The sequence below is a fragment of the Lepidochelys kempii genome, chromosome 13 (assembly GCF_965140265.1).
Source record: "Lepidochelys kempii isolate rLepKem1 chromosome 13, rLepKem1.hap2, whole genome shotgun sequence".
In the NCBI taxonomy this organism is placed as follows: Eukaryota; Metazoa; Chordata; order Testudines; family Cheloniidae; genus Lepidochelys; species Lepidochelys kempii.
The window spans coordinates 20,844,433-20,864,204 of record NC_133268.1 but is presented as its reverse complement, the minus strand read 5'-3'; the positions used below and the strand labels follow the sequence as shown (position 1 = coordinate 20,864,204).

The 19,772-nt window shown below is 49.8% G+C and overlaps 1 protein-coding gene across 10 annotated transcripts in view; it reads left to right on the top strand.

The window, feature by feature from the left end:
• LPIN3 (lipin 3) overlaps positions 1–19,772 on the top strand; it is a 55,930-nt gene that overhangs the window by 19,358 nt on the left and 16,800 nt on the right. For 8 of the 10 annotated variants that reach the window (XR_012154699.1, XM_073309718.1, XM_073309716.1 and 5 more), the window contains 2 exons: positions 18,277–18,477; positions 19,150–19,245. Coding sequence is in view for 9 of the 10 variants with exons in the window: in XM_073309718.1 (XP_073165819.1) it covers positions 18,286–18,477; positions 19,150–19,245 (288 nt within the window). In the remaining variant the exon portion in view is untranslated. Of the gene's footprint in view, positions 1–4,163; positions 4,294–14,963; positions 15,070–18,276; positions 18,478–19,149; positions 19,246–19,772 lie in introns of those variants that run through there. The other 2 variants (XM_073309719.1, XM_073309721.1) reach the window with 2 other exon arrangements.

Below are 19,772 nucleotides of genomic sequence, written 5' to 3'. Positions count from 1 at the left end.
CTTGTGCTAGGTGATGAACAAACGCAGGGGACTGCCTGTCTGTATACATGGGCCTCATGATCATTGTAGCCAAGCCCCTCCCTATCATTCACAATGCCAAGATTTTATTTAGCACTGTTCATCAGTAGACCTCAAAGCGCTTTACAAGGGAGGTCAGTAGCATTATCCCCCTTGCACAGATGGGTTCACTGAGGCTCAGGGCGGTGCAGTGACTGGCCCAAAGGTCTCCTGAGTCCCAGCCCAGTGCTGTATCTAGTGTACATCACACAGCACAACAGATGAAAGGGGAAATTGCTGACCACACTAACCCCCTCCCATTACAAAAGGGACCAGGGATCTTTAATGTCCATGTGGAGGAGACAGGAGCTCTGTTTATAAGGACTCATGTGAGAGGCTCACACCAAATAAACTGCATGCAATGGACGTGATCTGCCCCAGAAAGGTGCCTGAACTGGGAGGCAGCATGCCGGCCTGTGAGCCTCCCCAGACCTCGCCTGTGATTTCAGCTCGGAATGTCTCTGTGCTCATCAGCCCCATGGGCTATCTGCTACCTCAGCCTGTGGCAGCTCCGACCGGTGCAGGCAGTTTGGCCCCTGTTATTAATCCTGGTAACTATACAAACACCACCCTGGCTATTTTGCAAGACAGTTGCCTCATGTGCAAAGTGCAATATCCTGCCTATGTGTTTGGTTTCCTTGTTTCTCTCTCATCTTGACTCTTGCTTCCTCCTCCCCTGTCTCTGATCTGTGCCCTCCTCCAGGCTATCCCTAATGCTGCTTCTCCAGCCACCTCCCACCCTGCTTAGCTCCCATCTTTGATCCCTTCACGGCCTTTCAGGTTCTTCCTCCATCAGGATCTAGCTACCAGACTCCCTTTCAGTGCGTGCTCTGCCCCACCGGAACTCAGCTTCATGCCTTTTCTGTGATGCCCGCTGTACCTGGAACATCCTCCCCCCACCCCAAGCCAAATCCCTCCCTTCCCCCATCAAATCCCTCCTTAAAAACAGGGCAGGGCCAGTGGAAAGGGCACCCAACTGGGAACCAGCAGACCTGGCTTCTGACCCCATCTTTGCTAGCACTCCCTATGTGACTTTGGTCAAATCACTTACCCATGCCTCAGCTTCCTCGTCTGTCACATGAGGATCACGATACTTAAAGCAGGTTGAGATCCATAAATGCTAAGTCCTGTTAAACTGCCTTCTTTTGCTTAGCTGTCTGTTACCACCTGTGCTGCATAGCCCAAAGGTATTTAGGCACCTGGCTCCCATTGCCTTCAGTGGGAGCTAGGCACCTAGATACCTTTTGAGAATCTGCATCTATCTGCTTATGTCTCTCTCATTTAGGGCCCCGCACTGCTCCCATTGAAAAGAAGAAGGGCTTTGCCATTAACGTATAGGAAGTAGGATCATCAGACCCTTACTTTGTACACTCTTTTGCACAGGGACCGGGTCTCTGTCAGAGCACTGCAGATGTTAATGGTGCCATAGTGATATGCTATTAATCATTAGAATTCTTTACTGGGGGCTCTATAAAAGGCTCAAGCTGCCGTTAATAGAAAACTTTGGTCGCTGTATACACAGGGGTGTTGAAACAATTTCTATAGTGGGGGTGCTGAGAGCTGTTTAAACTGTAGACCCTGTATATAATGGAAATCACTTCAAGCCAGGGTGTGCAGCAGCACCCTTAGTTCCAGCACCTATGTATATACATACAGTCATGAGATGGGAAGATGTTAATTAGGATAGGGCCAGAGTCTTCTCCGTGATGTGCTTGTGCATCTCCTGGGGACTGTCGTGGAAGATGCATGTATCTGCTGTGCACAGAATTTGAGTCCGAATTGTGCGGCGTATCTGAAGATGATGAATGGACAGAGACGGAAAGAGATGAAAGGTTTCAGAGTAGCAGCTGTGTTAGTCTGTATCCGCAAAAGGAACAGGAGGACTTGTGGCACCTTAGAGACTAACACATTTATTTGAGCATAAGTTTTCGTGAGCTACAGCTCACTTCATCAGATGCATGCCTCCGATGAAGTGAGCTGTAGCTCACGAAAGCTTATGATCAAATAAATGTGTTAGTCTCTAAGGTGCCACAAGTACTCCTGTTTTTTAAAGAGATGAAAGATTGCCACCTTGCGGTGAAACCCGGGTTATAACCCCAGTGTGTCAGAACTCGGGCAGGGCTGGACAAATCTTGCTGGGTTTCTGTCACATAGCTTTTTTTGACAAGTCGCTTAGCGGGTTTTAGTTCATGTGGTTTCTCCCCCCATGAATTGCACTTTGTTTGGGTTGATTCAAATGCAGCAGCGCTCAGATACCATGCTGATGGGTACAGTATATGAACCCAGAAACGAACAGACTGTTAAATTCAACTCTAATCTTAGGAGTTTCGTTACTTGTTTCCACAAGGAGTTTCCTTGTGACTCGGCAGGGGCTGAGGGATGTGCTGGCTGCCGCTTCCCGCAGCCCCCATTGGCCTGGAGCAGCGATCGGCCAAACCTGCGGACGTTGCAGGTAAACAAACCAGCCCAGCCCGCCAGCGGCTTTCCCTGACAGGCCACGTGCTGAAGGTAGCCGATCCCTGGCATAGATCATAAAATCCTAATACCTAGCTCTTATATAGCACCTTTCATCGGGTGATGTCCAAGCGTTTTACAAAAGAGGTCAGATTCCTAACCCCCCTTTTACAGATGGGGATACTGAGGCACAAAGAGATGCAATGATTTGCCCATGGTCACCCAGCAGGCCAGTGTCCAAACGGAATAGAAGCCAGGTCTCCCAAGTCCCAGTCCAGTGCTCTATCCACTAGGAAATACTGCTTTCCTTTTTACAGATAGGGATTTGGGTGGATAGTTCAAGTGGTTTTGACTGCCTATGTCACCATCTGTCCCAGGTTTCACTATTTTCCTTGGGAAATTTGAGACTATCCAGACAGAGCAACAAAGCGTCTTTGGATTTTGACAGAGGGTTTGCTGGGTCTGAAGTGTTCCAGGGGCACTCCCATTCCAAAGAAGAGTAGCCTGCCTCTAACTTCCTCAGGTCACTGAGCCCAGTGCCTGGTGGGCCAGCACTTTGGGAGTTGAGTGAGAACTGTACGCATATTAATACAGTGCAGCCATGGTCATTAAGCTCATTGTCTATGTAATGCATTGTCAAGTTTGGATGCCACACTTTAAGAAGCTTCCAGCAGCAGAGATAACACTGCCTCAACTTGAGCCCATGGTCAGTTTCCAAAGAACAGAAGTGAAAGGCTAATACAATGTCCCACGACACCATCTGCTGCAGTGCTTAGGCACCCTGGTTTTATTTAAGTTATGGTCTGCCATTAAGGACTGAATAAAAATGAAGCAAACTGATTTGGCCCTGGAGACTGGCCAAAACCAGAGCCATTCATCCAAATTTGCAGGGAAAAAGGAACCTATATCCAAACAACACCTGCAAAACCAAAAACCCTTCAACGAAGCTTTACAAACCAAAAGCACCCATTGGATTACCCATCTCTGCAGTCCTTCCCCTCAGTTCGAAGGACTATCTTAGTATTTAGCAGTAACAGCAGACTAGCTCAGCCCTGCAGAGGCTCCCAGCACTTGAATGTGGGAGATTTCAAACCACTATGAGGGAGGGATTAAGGGATAGAGCTTCCAGAAAACTCAGCACTCATAGGGCTCAGTTTTTCAAACAGGTGAGCTCCCAGAACCTTCCATTGTGACCCCAATGGCCAGGATTCTCCACAGAGCTCAGCACCCCACCCTCTAGAAAATCTGCCCACTAATTGAGGTGCCTAAATGGGAGCTGGCTTTTTTGGAAAGTCTAGCCCTAAGCGTATTATTGCAATGACATTGCAAAATCCTTCTTTGGGAGAGGCACCGCACCTGTCTGCAAATTAATGAAACAGGAAGAAGTCGTCCTACAAACGAGTGACATCTGGCAGGTCTGACAAGTATCTGGAGCCACCGGAGTATGAGAGAGGAGGAAAATGGGCAGGGCTGAAGGGACCCACAGCTGCAGCCATTCATGTTTGCTGTCAGCTGCCTGGTTCAATGAGGTCCTGTCTCTAGAGCTCCTAAAGCTCTGATAGGCTTAAGGTGAGGCAGATCAGTGATGACCTGACACTGGTTAGGGTGCAGGCTCCACCCTGGATCAGGTAAGAGGGAAGCAGGAAGTTTCAGGTAAGGCAGTAGAGCTAAGAGAGAAGCAGAAAGAAAATGCCCGTGTGTAGGTAGCAGCCAGCTAGCATTTTAAGAGCGTGTCTGTTTCAAAGTCTAGGAGCAGCCAACTGAAGCTAAGCAGCTGTCAAGGTAGGGGGGGCTAAACAAGTGATCAAATAAAGCTGTATGTTTGGGTAATGCTGCCCTCCTCCTCTTGGCAGGATGTAAAAAGAGAAGACTTATAATGTGTGAATATCTTGGGCCAGTGTAACTGATGAGAAAGAAGGAATCTTGCTGTAAAAGGTGTATACAGAATAGCTTGGGGGAGAAGCAACTTTCATAATGCAGTAGCACTTGTACAAAGCATTAATCCCGTGTCCTCAATTTCCCTGGTAGCCAAGGGAAATGATATTGTTTGTCTTTTTTCCCCTACTCCCCTCTTCTAGCTCCCTCTGTGTCAGGCAGTTATAGGAGCTCAAGGTGTGCTAAACTGGGGGCATTCTAGCAAAGTACAGATAGTAGTTGGCTTATCCTGGGAGATCCTTCTAGCTATAAAGCTGGGCTCTTCAATTGCTGTGGCAGAAGTGCTGTGTGACCTGTCTTGTGGCCTTTGGAAAGGGGAAACTTAGTTGCAGCCCACATCCTGGTTGCTGAGGTGTTGTCAAGCTGTTCCCTTTCGTTTTTAAGGGTGGGGTTACAAATTAGCCAGGTTTTAGGCCCCCAGATTCTGACTCCTCCCCCTCGCGTATCTATTTATCTTCTGAGTTTGCCTTGGCATTATTTGGCTGGACCTGACCATGATATATTTTTATTTATTTATTTACACACACCCCTTTCCGAAAGCAATTGACTCCTGCCCACTGTGATGGGACTTCCATGCTCAGGGCTGGCCTGAGGATTTTGAGAGGCTAGAAAGAGGAGGACTTTTTATTACTCCCAACAGACTTGCTGAATTCAGTATGAAGCCTGTGGAGAAGATGGGGTGGGGGGGCTAAGGTTGAAAAACACTCACTTCCTACTGCCTCTGAATGTGGGGCTCACAGAGGTCTCTAAGCAGTGTGTGGCATTGCCTGCTGTATGAAGAGATCATCCTGGACACTAGGTCTGAACTTTACCACTCTGATGGGCAGCACCAAACCACTGGTTCTCCGTGATCAAATCTGGGGGGTTGAAATATGACTCCTGAGTCAGTGGTGGTCATAACCATCATGCTGCGGGGAGAGGCTCCAGTGGTGAATTCCCATTTGGGGCTGTCTCTCTGGGGGTGTGCTGAGGTACCCTGGGTGGTGGGGTGAGCTGGGATAGGAGTGCCTGGCTTAGGGTCAGTGGAAGTAGGGGGCAGATGCTTTCTGCTTTAACTTGGGGTTATTTTTCTGTTTGTAATTGGACTCTCCCCCTCCCACGCACTCCTTTTATTTGTCAACTCAGCTTGTCTGAAAACCCCAGTTAAGCCCTTCACTGCTGAATTACTGTGGGTTGCAACTACAGCTCTTGGGTAGGGGGACCAGATAGCAACTGTGGAAAAAAACAGCACAGGGGTGGAGGGTAATAGGTGCCTATATAAGAGCGAGTCCCCAAAAATGGGATTGTCCCTATAAAAACAGGACATCTGGTCACCCACTCTTGAGACTAAAGCGGTTAATGATATTGGCCTCAAAGTGCTTTCTACCCCCAGCTAATGCCTATAGACAGAGTGGATTTTCTGTGATGCTGTAGGAAATGGCTTGTTTTTTGCAGATCCCATTACAGACAGGTAATCCACTGGATGCTAGCTAGAATCCCTCCTTGCCTCTATACACCCTCCCTGAGGGATCCATTGGATTCAGCTATTGCCTCTGGTGCTGATTCCTAAATTAGCTTCTCTAGCTCCAATCTCCTTCTGGAGCAGAGTTGGCTGCGGGAAGGAGCAAGGAAGAGGTGTGGTTTTAAAAGGGAGGTAACTAGTCTATGCCACCCATTCTCTTCCCTTCCCCTATCCGCAGAGGTTAAGAGTCTGCTATAGCTGCCAATTAGTAAACATAGCTCTTTAGCTCAAGCTGTAGAGGCTACTGAGTTGGCTGGAGAGGTCCAAAGTTCAGTTCCCGGTGATAGCCATTGGCCGTTGTTTTTAGACCTGCTGAGACAAATTCTGCCCCTTGGTTATGCTCCTGTATCTCAAGTGGCTTCACTTCCTTCCAAATCTTCTCACTGCTAATGCTGTGTCCTCTGCCACTAAAGTCTGCAGCCTCTGACCTCCTGACTTGTCCCCTCCATGCAGCCAGGCCCTCATTAGACTGCACTTGTTCAAAATGAAATTGTATTACAGTAGCAGATAGGGGCCCTGACTGGGATTGGAACCTCATTATGCCAGGTGCTGCACACATCCATAGTGTGAGACAGTCCCTGCCCAGAAGAGTGCCCAATCTGAACAGACAAGAGAGAATCAGCGTGAGAGGGGAACCAGAAAGATGAAGTGACTTGTCAGAAGTCACACAGCACCTCATTGGCAGAACAGGGAATAGAACCCAAGTCTCCTAAAACATTTCACCCCGCTCACTCTGGCCACGGGCTGAGAACCACTGGTCTGTCAGCGCACAGCTGTGGCCCATGTGACGTTCTCAGGGTAGTGACTAGGGTGGGGCAGGAAGGGCACCTGCCCCAGGCACAGAGCCACCAGGGGGAGAGAGTGTAAAAATGGGGCCATGCAGGATCAGGCCCAGCATCAGCACCTTTCCCCTGGCAGGATTGGGCCTGGCAGCATCCGTAGGAGGCCAGAGTGCTCAGTGTGGTCCACCACCCCTCAGGATCATGGGACCAGTGACCCTGGTTGGAGCAGGATCCCCGGTACTAGGACTGCAGTGGCAGGTGGGCTGCACTGCTGAGCTATGTGCAGCCGAGGTAGGAGACCAGCGGGCATGGGGAGGGGGTGCAGCTGGTGCCTGGGGAACAGACTCTAGGTGTGGGGGCGGGGGTGAGTCTCTGGATGGGGTCTAGATACTGGTGCATGGTCCCTGGATGGGGGAGTTGAGGGCTGGGTGCATGCGGGGGGCAGTCCCAGGCTCGGGGGACACCCTGCACCAGGCAGGGCTCCCCATCTTTGCAAGCAGGATTTGCAGACACACTTCCACACTACTGCTGGCAGCGCAGCTGGGCTGAGCGTCTGGAAAGTACAATATGCCATGCCACCCTTTTTGTAAGTTAATTCATTTTAACAGTTAATGTTTTGATGTATTTTGTTAATTTAAAATGCTCTTGGTAGATATTTGCTAGTGTTGAAATGAAAGGTAGTAGATGGATTTGACTTGTATTGCTGTCATATAACAAATACTACACCATTTTTTTGGAGACGTACTCTGTGTGTGTGTGTGTGGTATAAAAACTGAGAGCCTCATATGCGGCCCACAATGGTAAATAGGTTGAGAACCTCTATTTCAGACAAACAGCTTATTCACCAGAAAACTCAGATTGGCTCTAACAAAACTACTGTATTCAAATTAGATTTGGCTAAATAAATAAAACCTCTTGAAACAACTTATTTTGAGACTTTCAACACAGAATGTTTCAAAATTTAGCTAGATTTGGTTTTAAAAACTGTTTTTAAAAATAAAAAAATTCTGAGTTAAATGAAATGTTTTTTTGGTCCCAAAACAATTTTTTAAAGCGGTGTTTTTTGGCCAGCGAACTAAAAAATAGCTCCGCTCTGGAGTCTCAGCCCAGTGCACCATCCATTAGCCCACATAGCAGATCTGGTAGCTACTTTTGAGTATTTCCAAAACTCATTCTTCCCGTAGTTCAAGATTCCACTCCAAGCTCCTGTTATATCCTGCTTTGAATGCTGCAATCACCTCCATCATGTCTGTTCACTGAATCTCATATCTCTCCTCACCTTTATGCAGCTCCCAGATGCTGTCCCCACCTAACTCTCTTGCCTAGGCTCTGCCCACGCTTCTGTTTTTAATCAGTCCACGTCTGTCTGTGTGCTGTGAAAAAGAGAACTGCTGAGTAAGCTGTAAGTTTTGCTGTCTTCTCTCCTGACCCTTCCCCCATCTCCACCCCCTTCATGCACACCTTACTTAGCCCCAACTTTTTACACTATGCTTATGCTTGAGACAACTTCACAAGAGGCATATTTAGAACATGTTGGTGGCATACCTAAAGCATGGCTTCCATGTCAAAAGAGAACATGAATGCTGCCTCGAAAGAGAGGCTGACCTAGAGGAAACGTTGTATAGAGGAAGAAACTGAATCTGTCAACATGACTCTTGGAAGCACAAACAGATTAGCACAAGACCAAAATAAATGGTGAAAACTGGTGGTGCCCTGTGTACCTGAGTGGGTAGGATTATAAGAAGAAAAAAGTATGTAGGTACTTCAGTTCCTTCAAAAGCCAACAGACGATCCGCATAGTTAGGGCCCTGCCAAATTCATGGTCCATTTTGGTCAATTTCACAGTCATAGGAATTTAGAATAGTAAATTTCATGATTTCAGCTATGTAAATCTGGAATTTCAGTGTTGTAATTGTAAGGGTCCTGACCCAAAAAGGAGTTTGTGTCTTTTGGGGGGGTTATCATAGGAAGTGTTGCAGTACTGCTTCCTTCCGCTGGAGAGCAGCTCTGAAAGCAGAGCAGCAGTACAGAAGTAAGGGTGGCATGGTATGGTATTGTCGCCCTTACTTCTGCACTGCTACTGTTGGGGTGCTGCCTTCAAAGCAGGGCGCCTGGCCAACAGCTGCTGCTCTTGAGCCACCAGCTCTGAAGGCAGCACAGAAGTAAGGCTGGTAATACCATGACCCCCTCTAAAATAACCTTGTGACCCATGCTCCCAAAACTCTTTTGGGTCAGGACTCCCAATTTGAGAAATGCTGGTTTCCCCTGTGAAAGCTGTTTAGACTAGGGTAAAAGCACAAAAGACCAGATTTCATGGTCCGTGATGCATCTTTCATGGCCGTAAATTTGGTAGAGCCCTACGCATAGTTGTCAACGTGTTCCACCTAATCTAAACTAGAGCTGTGCTGTGTGGCTTTTGTTTTGTTTTAATATTCTCTGCAGATTCCCCCCTTCCCCCCCTTAACAGAGGGAAAGAACATGGGTTTGGAAATGCTCTGACTTTGCCTCAGGGAAATTGTAGTTTGGGTCAAGCTCCCATTATCCTTTCTAGGCCAAGCTTCCTGGTTGAACTACATCTCCCATGATGCAACATAGTCAACCCTCTTGGGAAATGTAGTCTGGCTGAGAACCCTGGCCTGTGGAGGGGAATGGGCATGTGAGGTAACCAAACTACAACTGCTCCTAGGCACCTTGGCTGCAAGTTTTCAGTGGAAAGCAGACACTTATGGGAATACTCAGGTTAGTTGAGAACCCAGTTGATGAAAAGCTTTCAGCCAGTCCTAATGAAGAGCTCATGCCTCTCTGATTGTATCGAACTATACTGCATCCAGTTCATGCCCTTGGCCCGACAGCCATCTAGAGCATGGACTCTGGACAAGACTTGTTGGGAGCCCAATTTGAGACCCCTTAACAGAGCCTGATTTTCAGAGGGTAGGCACTCTTTCTGAACACTGGGTCTTTAAAGCCATTTCAAGCTGGGCAGCCAGATCAATAGATGCTTTGGAAAATCCTGACTCTCTTAGTGCTTGTATACTATCTGAGTGCCTTGCCATCTTTAATGTGTCTGTTCTGGCAACGCCCCACGGTAAATGGGCAACCACATGGTGAAGAGAAATTGTGAGGCTGTTAGAGGCGTGTGTGTGTGAGATGGGTGGTGCTAAGTTAGGTGTAGGTGCAGAAGACAAAACACCCACATGAGTATGGACTAGTGGGATTGTACTCCCGCAGCTCCTCCTGCCACCGAGGCTATACTGTTTTTTAGCAAGCTGGCTTGAGTATGCCTACGGGTGCTGCAGTCGCACCTCCTGATTGCTAGGTAGCCTTACCCTTTGTGTCTAGACCAGGAAATTCCCCGTGGGCTGAAAATCACCATCTGGATCCTGACACACCAATAAATATCAAAATGCAGCTCCCCTCAAAAGCCAGCAGCAGAAGGTGCCGCCCCCCCCCTGTACCTTTCATAATCTCGCAAAGCGGGGTGAGGAGGGAAGGTCTCCCCCTTGACTTCCAAGAGCTCTGCCCCGGGCTGCTGCTTGGGCTGGATACTGCGTATGGATGAGTTGGGGCACCAGATGTTGATCTGTGTTGGTGCTGGGCTTGGTGACTGCTTGCAAGCACTTCCTGCCTCCTGCAGGAGTGCTAAGGAAGTAGCTGGGGTAGTTCAGTGTGGTCCCTCTGGAGGGGGCAGAGGTTCGTATTGCTTCTCTCTACAGCTTGGGGGAGCAGGATGAGCCCCTTAGGGCACAAGCTGGGGAGCAAGGGGGGATGACTGACTGCCTTCCTTATCACAAAAGGACAGACCTGTCTGAACGACCCAGGCTCCGTTTGGGGTGGGGGGGAGGGGTCCTGAATCTTCCCCTGGCTTTCCCGCCCCCCCCCCCGGCTGACCAATCAGGTAGGAATTGGGTCCTGGGATTCACGAAGCAGCCCCCGGTTACCAAGGCTCGCTGGGCCCTAAGGCTGAAGTACACTACCCTGTTATAAATGACCCATGCGTGCTGTGTGGATGTGGTAGCACCCTGTGGGGTTCTGGCAGTGCCAGAGGTCTCCTGCCCAGCCCCATGCCTGCTTTTGAGCACTAGCTGCTTCCTTGGAAAGGAGGGGTGACAATCCCCCTCCAGAGTGAAATTCCCTGTGTCCTCAGCCCCATAGCAAACACTCTGGAAGCCTGGAGGAACATGAATATGGTGGCTGGACTGTGTGATGTTTTCCCCCTAGTGGCGGAGCACAGATGACCAGACCCCTGATGGCTAAGGATTAGTTTACCTGACTGGGAGGGGAGCTGGGTTTTGGCCTGCAGTGTGGGGGTCTCGTCCTGTCTCTCCAAGGCTGTGTGAGACTGAGCCAGTGATTGAGGAGCTGCGGTGAGCTGGCATCTGGCCCTCTAGGGTAAGGCAGAGATAGGGAGTGGTAGCCGAAGGCACGCAGTACAAGCTTTCTGGAATGAAGGCGTTGAAAGCCCTGTAAGCATCCTTGCCATAGTGCCTTGTTAATCATAGGCAGGAGCCTGCTTGGATGAGTTTCTGCTCAGCAGCGCCCTTAAACTTGTGTCCTCTGGAGCTCAGATTAGGTTCCCTCACCACGGTACCGCCCCGTGCCTGCCAGATACTCCGTGGGTGGAAAGTGGGTTAAACTGAAGGCTCATTTCTTCCTCTGCTACCCCCTTCCCATGACCAAGTAAACATAAAACCCTTTTAGTGTCTTGCAGTCTGAGCCCAGGGTGTGCTCAGGCCGACTGTCCAGTGCACTCCTGGCAGCGCTCACCCATGGGGAAAAATCCAGCTCTGTGCCCCTTGTATGTGCTGTCCTGGGAACCAAGGAGTCTGGCTGGGTGTGAAGCAGAGGACAAAGAGGGAAGGTCAGGTGACTCCTGCCCACTGGCTGGGGCATTGGCTGCACTGCTGTCAATGAAACAGCACTGGAGAAAGCTGGGCTCAGCAGACTGGTGCACGTGGGGGATGGCTCATGACCCTGTCCCAGCACAGCAGAGCTGACAGGCACTGAAGCTTCTGGACCCAGCCAGGACATTTGCTCTGGGATGCACAGCAGCAAAACAAACTGGTAGGATTTTGTTACCCCTTTGGGGTGGGGAGTGCAGGAGGAACATGGGGCTGGGATTGTGGGGTTTGATGTGGATGTCCCTGCTGGAACAATTCGAGGGATGTCTGGCAGCTGGAGTGATATGACTCTGTGTGCAGCATACCAGGAAGGTTGCATCTGTTTTGGGGAAGAGGCAGCATCTGATGGTGTTCAGCTGTCCCCTTCCATCTGGGTAAGGAATCCTTCTCTTTCCCCACAGTGTTTGCTCTCAAGGTCTCTGCTGGCTGCGTTGCATTGGCTGGCTTGCTGGGTGAATGGGAGGTGGCTTTAAATCCCTCATCTGCAGGATTTGTGAGCTCCTCCTAGCTCTGCCTCCTGGGGTGCCCCTGGGATGAGGGTCACATGCAGAGATGGGATCTGGGGCCTGTATGGCAGCAGGAGGAAACGAGCTGAAATCTTGACCTCTCCTCTGGAGTCTGGTTTCATGCTGCTTCGGGCAGCCATTGGGGGCTGATACAGAGTAACTGGAAGTCTGTTCTCTCTTGGAGCTAATCAGGCTGAGTATTATGGCCTCGGCACACTGGCTGTCCTTCCTAGTTCAGAGAGTAAGTGGGATTTGAACCTGGGAAGCTTGTGTAGCAGAGGAGCACTTGCCGCTAAGCTACCAAACTGGCTTTCTGGCTCATGTCCAGAACAACTGTTACCATCCTGTGCAGGCCAGCAGACTAAGATTGTATGCCTGTGTCTTCGAGAGGTAGGGTGGCCTAGTAGCTAGAGCAGAAGGCTAGTAGCCAGGGCTTCTGGGTTCCATTCTGGGGTCTGCCACTTACTCAGCTTAACAAGGCAATGCTTAATCTCTCCCTGCCTCAGTACTTGTTTTCACCCAGCACTGCCAGCTGGGCTCAGCCATCTCATACCAACCTGCTTTCCTCTAACTATTACAGGGGCTTGGTGAATAAGCCTGGAAACCTTTTCCCACCCCTCTCGGTCTCAACCTGTTAGTTTCCCAACAGCTGAGGATGGGGGTGGGGGGGAAGGGAGGTCACTAAGAACACAAAGGTCTTAGTTCTAGGAACTGTATCTGTCAGGAGAGATTCCTGTCCCCATCTTATTGTTACCAGAAGAGGTTAATAGAGATGTTGTGGCCTCCACTGCTAGCCCTCTTAATGCAGTTCATGAATGGTGGCCATAGCCTTGGTCTCTGGTCCATGGCTGCATCTACACAGAGAACTGAGTTGGTGAGACAACACGGGTGCTGGTATCAGCCCTGCAGTGTGTCGCCACTCGTTGGGCAGCTGTGCTTGCAGTTTTACTGTGTCTACTTGGGGGCTGTCACATGGCTATTCAGTCTCATTGCCCCAGGGTACCTATCCCATAGGCCCTGTTGCAGCTTCCTGAAGTGGTGGCTCCTGGGAGACTTTGTAAAGCCTTCTGGAAGTCCAGGGAAGCTGTGAAAGAAATCAAACTCCTGTAACTCCCTGGGTACTGACTGTCTCCCTGCCCCCCTCTCAAAATGGAGGCCAGGCTGAATAGCCAGCTCTCATGCCTTGCTTAGCAAGAGGTTTCTGCTGGGATTCCATGTGCTAGCCAGGAGGAGATTGGCTGCCAGTTACACATGAGTTCCTGCCAACTGCTCTGGGGGGCTGCATACAATGTGCCACAGAATCTTGGCATGCCGGTGCATCCCACTTGTATCATCATGAAGTTCCAGCACTTGATGCAAAACTGCAGTGCGTACCATGCAATTTGCAAGGCTCTGTGACATCCTCAGCATCTTGGCAGCCCGCTGTGTGTGGCAAAGAGAGGATTAACCTCCTTTTGGGAATGATAAGATATGAAGATTATGGGCCATGCAGGGTTTCCTTGCTAATGAAAACCAAAAGCTGTGTGATTGGGGTGCATGAGTGCCTAATGCAAGTGGCCTTCCAAAGCCGTCTGAGTCCTCCGCCAGCCTGCAACTAAATAGCCCTTAACTTTTCATACTTACAGCACAGTCTAGTCCACTTAATCGGAATGACTGCTTCTCTGGGATCTACCCCCAGGAGCCAAATGATGGTGAATGGCAACGGCTGTTGCTTAACTGGGAAAGTATTAACAATTTCCACTCTAGTGGAGATTCATCTACACCTGTATGTAGTGGCTGTGAAATGGTTCCAAATCAGAAGTGGTTGGGATTTGGCCTTTAATGAGTGTAAAGTGCAGAGACTTCTGTTGTTCAGTATAGTGCTACTCTGGATGTCTTCCACCTCTCTTCCATGGCCTCTTCTAATTTGGACAGCTACGTGCATGGTGCAGAAGGCCATCTGCCAGGGTGTCCCAATAAGAAGATCACGCAGTACAAAGTGACTGCTGGTGACTTCATTATGGGATTAAAGACCTCTGGGATGGCAAATGCCAATCCATGTAAAAGTGAAATGGCTCATACCGATTAGCATTCAACTGCAAATTAACGCCTGCCATCTGCTTTTGAAGAGTACAGTGATAGGGTGATAACTGTAACCCGTTAATGATAATGACCAAGAATTCTGCAGGGAAACGTGGTGATGCCGGTTTGCATGGTGGCAGACCCTCCAGGAGTAGGAAGAATGCATGCGAGCTCAGAGTTGCCAATTGTCACTATTTTATTCCCAGTCTTGTGATATCTGTTGCCTTCTTCAAAATATGGAGATATGTGAGAATCTCGGATTTTTTTTTTAATAAAGTGTCTAGCCTTCACAGTTGCAGGGAAAGCTTGAAAATGTAACCCTTTAAAGGCTCAAACCAGAAGGTAAACAAGAACCCCTTTTAATTCATGATCTTAGGGTGTGGCTCATGAGTTTTGAATATTTTGTGTTTGGCAGTATGTTGCTTTTCCCCTGCCGAGGTTTCTCCATCTTCCCAAAGAGAGACACCGCACATACTGTGTTCATAAGGGGTATGGTTCACCTTCCACTGAAGTTAACAGGAGTCTTTCCGTTGACTTCAAAGGCAATCCAATGAAGCCTAAATACAGCATGTGCAGATAGGAGTGGGAAGCCAGGTTACAAAGCAACAGCCATGTCACTCAACCCAGGAATGTCGCTTCCCAACAAGCTGAAGGCCACATCCCATGGGGTGGGCTCTCTATTCACCCAGGTGATATTATGTAGCTAAAAAGAGGGCAAAAATCTCTCCTTGGATCTGCACAGTGGTTCTCTCTTCTGCTGTCGTTACAGTCCTGGGTCTCCCAAAAGAAAAACATAGGATCAGAGCTGAGATCTGCCATGCAGAAGTGAGGAGAATTCTGACCCAAGTAAAGAATTTCAGCAGAATAGCTGACCTGTAAGTAAGCGGTGGCAGCAAACTCTGTCAATGCTGAGTGGTGGTCCCATGAGACATCCTAATAATTCAAGGAAAGCTTTAACTCTAGTTGGTCTAGTTCTTTTGTGCTGATCACATTCATGTCAAGGAGCCATGGCTTGGCTTCTGCTAGATCGTATCTCTGTTTTATCACAGAGTAGTACTTCCTTTGCCTTGGGCGTTCATCTATATATCCTGTTCCCCTCTACGGGGTGTGCGCATGCCGCTGGCAAGGACTCTGGCCTACAAGGAGAGCTCCTGCAGCAGGGAATGGTCTGAAGACCTAGGTGGCAGGGAGGAGACTAGCTTATTCTCTGATGTTAAAGGGTGTGGACAGGGGTTTCTTTTTGACTGATCACAAAGTAGAATGGCACATTTTTTCCCTCTTTGGAAACACCTCTCTGGTCTGTAAGCAGTATGGGTGAGTATGGTAGCATGTGGGAACACAGGACTGGGAAGCCGGAGGTCTGGACTCTGATTCTGGCTTTGTCATGGACTCACTGCATGGTCTTGACCAAGCCCCCTTAACCTCTCTGCCTCCCCTTCCCCATTAAATATTATTCCCATTGTATTACTTACCCCATGGGGGTGGGGGGCTGCACAAATGGCTGTGAAGTGAAAGATGATTTCCCTACGGGAGGCACCTGTATGTGCCCTGGGGGTATGAATGGCTGGTTCATTTTGATGGAATCCATGGGCCCAGAGAGTCCAAGGGGTCATCTGTCACTGCACAACACTAAACAGTTAAATATGGTTTGAGGTTTTGAGGGATGAACTGTCTGCTCAGGTGCATGGCAAATGCACCATCAGAAAATCTTCTTTTCTTCCTGTGTCTTTTTAAGAAAAGATTTAAGAGGGAAAAACAGTTAAAGCATTTGTAACGTAATAGGCCTTTATTTGAACAATATCTCTCATTGCTAAGGCTATGTTTTAGTCTCAGATATTTTTAGTAAAAGTCATAGGACAGGTCATAGTAAACAAAAATTCACGGCCTGTGACCTGTTCATGACTTGTCCTAGATACCCCTGCCTAAACCTTGGGTGCTCTTGGGCAGGCGGCAGCCCGGAGGGATCCGCACACTGCCCCTGCCCCAAGCACCTGCTCTGCAGCTCCCATTGACTGGGAGCCATGGCCAATGGGAGCTATGGATGTGGTGCCTGCAGGCAGAGCCAGGATGCAGAGCTCCCTGGCTGTGCTTCTGCCTTGGAACATGTTGCTGCTTCTGGGGACCCCCCCTCCATTCCCCCAAAATAAGCACCACCCAGAGCCCTCACCACCTCCCACGCTCCAACCCCCTTCCTCAGCCCTGAGCCCCCTCCCACACCCAAACTCCTGCAATGCCTGGTCTGGGGGCTGCCTCAGCCCCCTCCCTACAGCAGCAGAAGTCATGGAGGTCATTTGTGACCTCCATGCCAGACTTGCAGCCTTACTCATTGCCTTTCCCTTCAGCTGTAGGGCCTTAAAGGGGAAAACCCCCACTGTTTGCTGGTCTTTCAAAGATAGCAATAACTTTCCTGGGGTGAGGGAGAAACAGCAGCTGCTGTTTCCTTGAAAACAAAACAGGACACAAACACATAAAAGGAGAGAAAAGAACAGCAGAAATAGGAAATACAGCTTCTGTCTCTAGTGCTGACTCTCTCACTTGCAACCTCGCCGCTGAAGAAATGCGGGCATGGCACATGGTCCAATCAGCCTCTCTAAGAGCTGGCAAACTTGTACCAGCGTGGGGCTGTTTAGAGCAGTGGTTTTCCACCTGTGATGCGTGGACCTCTGGGGATCTGCAAACTATGCCTAAGATTTCCATTTGAAATGTTTTTAGGGGTCCATAAATGAGAAAAAGTTGAAAACCACTGGTTTAGAGCATAGCTTTTAGCTGCCTCTGGTCATGTGCTCACAGCAATGTTGCAAAAAGGGCGGTCTTGGCCAATCAAGCCAGACTCCTTAATGTAAGGCAAAAAGAGGGGAAAGGAAAGAAATAAGGTGGGAAAAAGAGGACACATTTTGCGGGGGGAGGCAGCAGGGACCCAAGGCTCACATTCCAGGTGTTAAGGATTTAGCCAAAACTGGTCTCATTGGTTCCCTCTCTGTGGCATGGTCTGGTCAGGACACCCAGGACAGTGAAGGCCCAACAGTGTTCTGGGGGATCCCAGCTTCCAGAAAGCAGCAGCCATGTTGAATCTCACCCCTTTCTCCCACCTCTGTGTTATGATCTTCTCTTTTCTCCCCCCCGAATTCTCTCTCTAGAACCTTTAAAAATGGGTTTTGGGCAGCATAGCCCACCCCCTGCACTATTTGGTTTTGTTTTGGTCTATCAATTAGACCTAATTTCTAAAACAGAAATTCTGGGCCATTAGTTTGTTTCCATTTTCCTTTTGTTTACGAGTTGTAATTTTAACCCCCTCCATAGACCTCCCTTCTTCAGACTAATCCAGTCTTGTGGCTCTAATGCAGGGTTGGGTAAACTTTTTGGCCTGAGAGCCACATCTTGGTATGGAAATTGTATGGGGGTGGGGCATGAATGATCACAAGATTGGGATGTGGGAGAGGGTGAGGGCTCTGGGGTGGGGCCAGAAATGAGGAGTTCAGGCTGTGGGAGGGGGCTCCAGACTAGGGCCGGGGGGGGTGCTCTGGGCTGGGACCAAGGGGCTTGGAGGGCAGGAGGGGATCAGGGTGCAGGCTCTGGGTGGTGCTTACCTCAAGCAGCTCCCAGAAGCAGCGGGCATGTTCCTCCTCTTGCTCCTGTGCAGAGGCGTGGCCAGGCAGCTCTGCATGCTGCCCTGTCCACAGGCGCTGCCTCTGCAGCTCACATTGGCTGCAGTTCCTAGCCAGTGGGAGTTGCAGAGCTAGCGCTTGGGGTGGGGGCAACATACAGAGCCCCCTGGCTGCCCCTAGGCATAAGAGCCAGAGAGGGGAACATGCAGCTGCTTCCGGGAGCCGCGCGGAGCCACTGCACGCGCAGAGTGGGGCAAGCCCCAGACCCCGCTCCCCAGCAGGAGCTCAAGGGCCAGATTAAAATGGCTGAAGGGCCAGCTGTGGCCCCCAGAGCATAGTGTGCCCACCCCTGCTCCAATGCTTGCTGACTTTTTATATTTAAAAAATAGGCTTTTGTTGACTCTTCTACCTTGGACAACTTGGTGTCCAGGTCTCTCGCAGCCCCCCTGAGTCTCTCCCCACTTCCCTTGGTTGCAGTGTCAGACCATGAACTATGTGGGACAGCTGGCTGAGACTGTGCTGATCACTGTGAAGGAGCTGTACAAGGGCCTGAACCCAGCCACCCTGACGGGATGCATTGACATCATTGTGGTGAGGCAGCCAGATGGCTCTTTCCGGTGCTCACCTTTCCACGTGCGCTTTGGGAAGCTGGGAGTCCTGCGCTCCAGGGAGAAAGTGGTAAGTGATGCCCTCCAGATGGGGTATGTGCTGTTCGTGCTAGGGAGCACTGGTGTCTACTTGCTTAGGTCCCCTCCTTTCTCCTCCATTCTAGTTCTTCCTGAAACTAAGTTCACGGAGGCTGGCTTGAAGGTGGAGACAGAGAGCCCTGCCATTTGCCTGGGTTGTCTCACAGCCCTGGTGCATTGTGGAATGGTTCGCTTCCCCCTCTCTGAAGCTAGACCATCCTCAGCAGGCAGCTTGGGGGAGAGAGCGTCCCTCACTTACATGTGAGAAGACCTCTGTCCCTCATTTACCAAGTGATAGGTGGAAGTGAAACAGGCCTGCAGTCAGGGAGGAGTCTTGATGGGGACAGGTAGCCCCATAAGATGGGACACTCTCTCTCCAGTTTCTGGGGGGACGGGACTCACTCACCGGAGACTCCTTTGCCAAGCAGAATTCCATCCTCCTCCAAAAAAACTAGTGTCTGCAGCCCTCCTAGTTTTCAGAGGGTTTGGCATGTGGCTGTGGTGGCATGGAAGGAGGTCCCCAGGGAAAATGTGCTTTGGATGGAACTCCCCTCTTGTCTTGTGTGTGACTTTATTGCCTGGGAACTGCTGGGTGAGGTAGATTTCTATGGATTCCAAGCCCAGCTTTCCCCCTCTTTCCCCCGCTCCGCCCCCTGCTTGTCAGGTTGACATAGAAATCAACGGGGAACCAGTGGACCTGCACATGAAGCTGGGAGACAATGGAGAGGCCTTCTTTGTCCAGGAGTCAGAGGAGAATGAGGTAAGCCATGTTCAATAGCTGGGAAGAGGTGAATGTACCCCTCTGAGTGCCCTGAAATGGCTTCTGTACCTCTTGTCAGCCAGCTCATTTTTTTTCTGTATCTTCCTGACTTTGTGCCTACTGCAAGAGGGATGGGGAGTGGAAGAGAGAATGCTGTTCTACATTGGAGTTGTGCCATTTGCCCTTGCTGGCTGTTGGAGTGTGTGTATAGTACTCTTGCGTGCGCGCGCTCTCTCTCTTCGGGTGTAATGCATGGAAAGGTCCCTCTGTCAAGGAGCTTATGATGCAATGTAGAGGAGGTCAGAACTGGAGCATCTCCAGGACCCTGATGAACAGCATAGTGATTAGCCAGCCCCCTTTTTGAGGCTTTATCAATGGTCAGAGCAGAGAGGTGGACTTGAATCTTGGTGCTTCTGCTGTGCCTGACAATGCGTGGGGTCTTGTGAGGGGGTGTCCATCCTGCTCCAACAACCCCCTTGTGCTGACTTTTGGCTGCTGCTAGATTAGACCGACTGACCTAGAGGTGA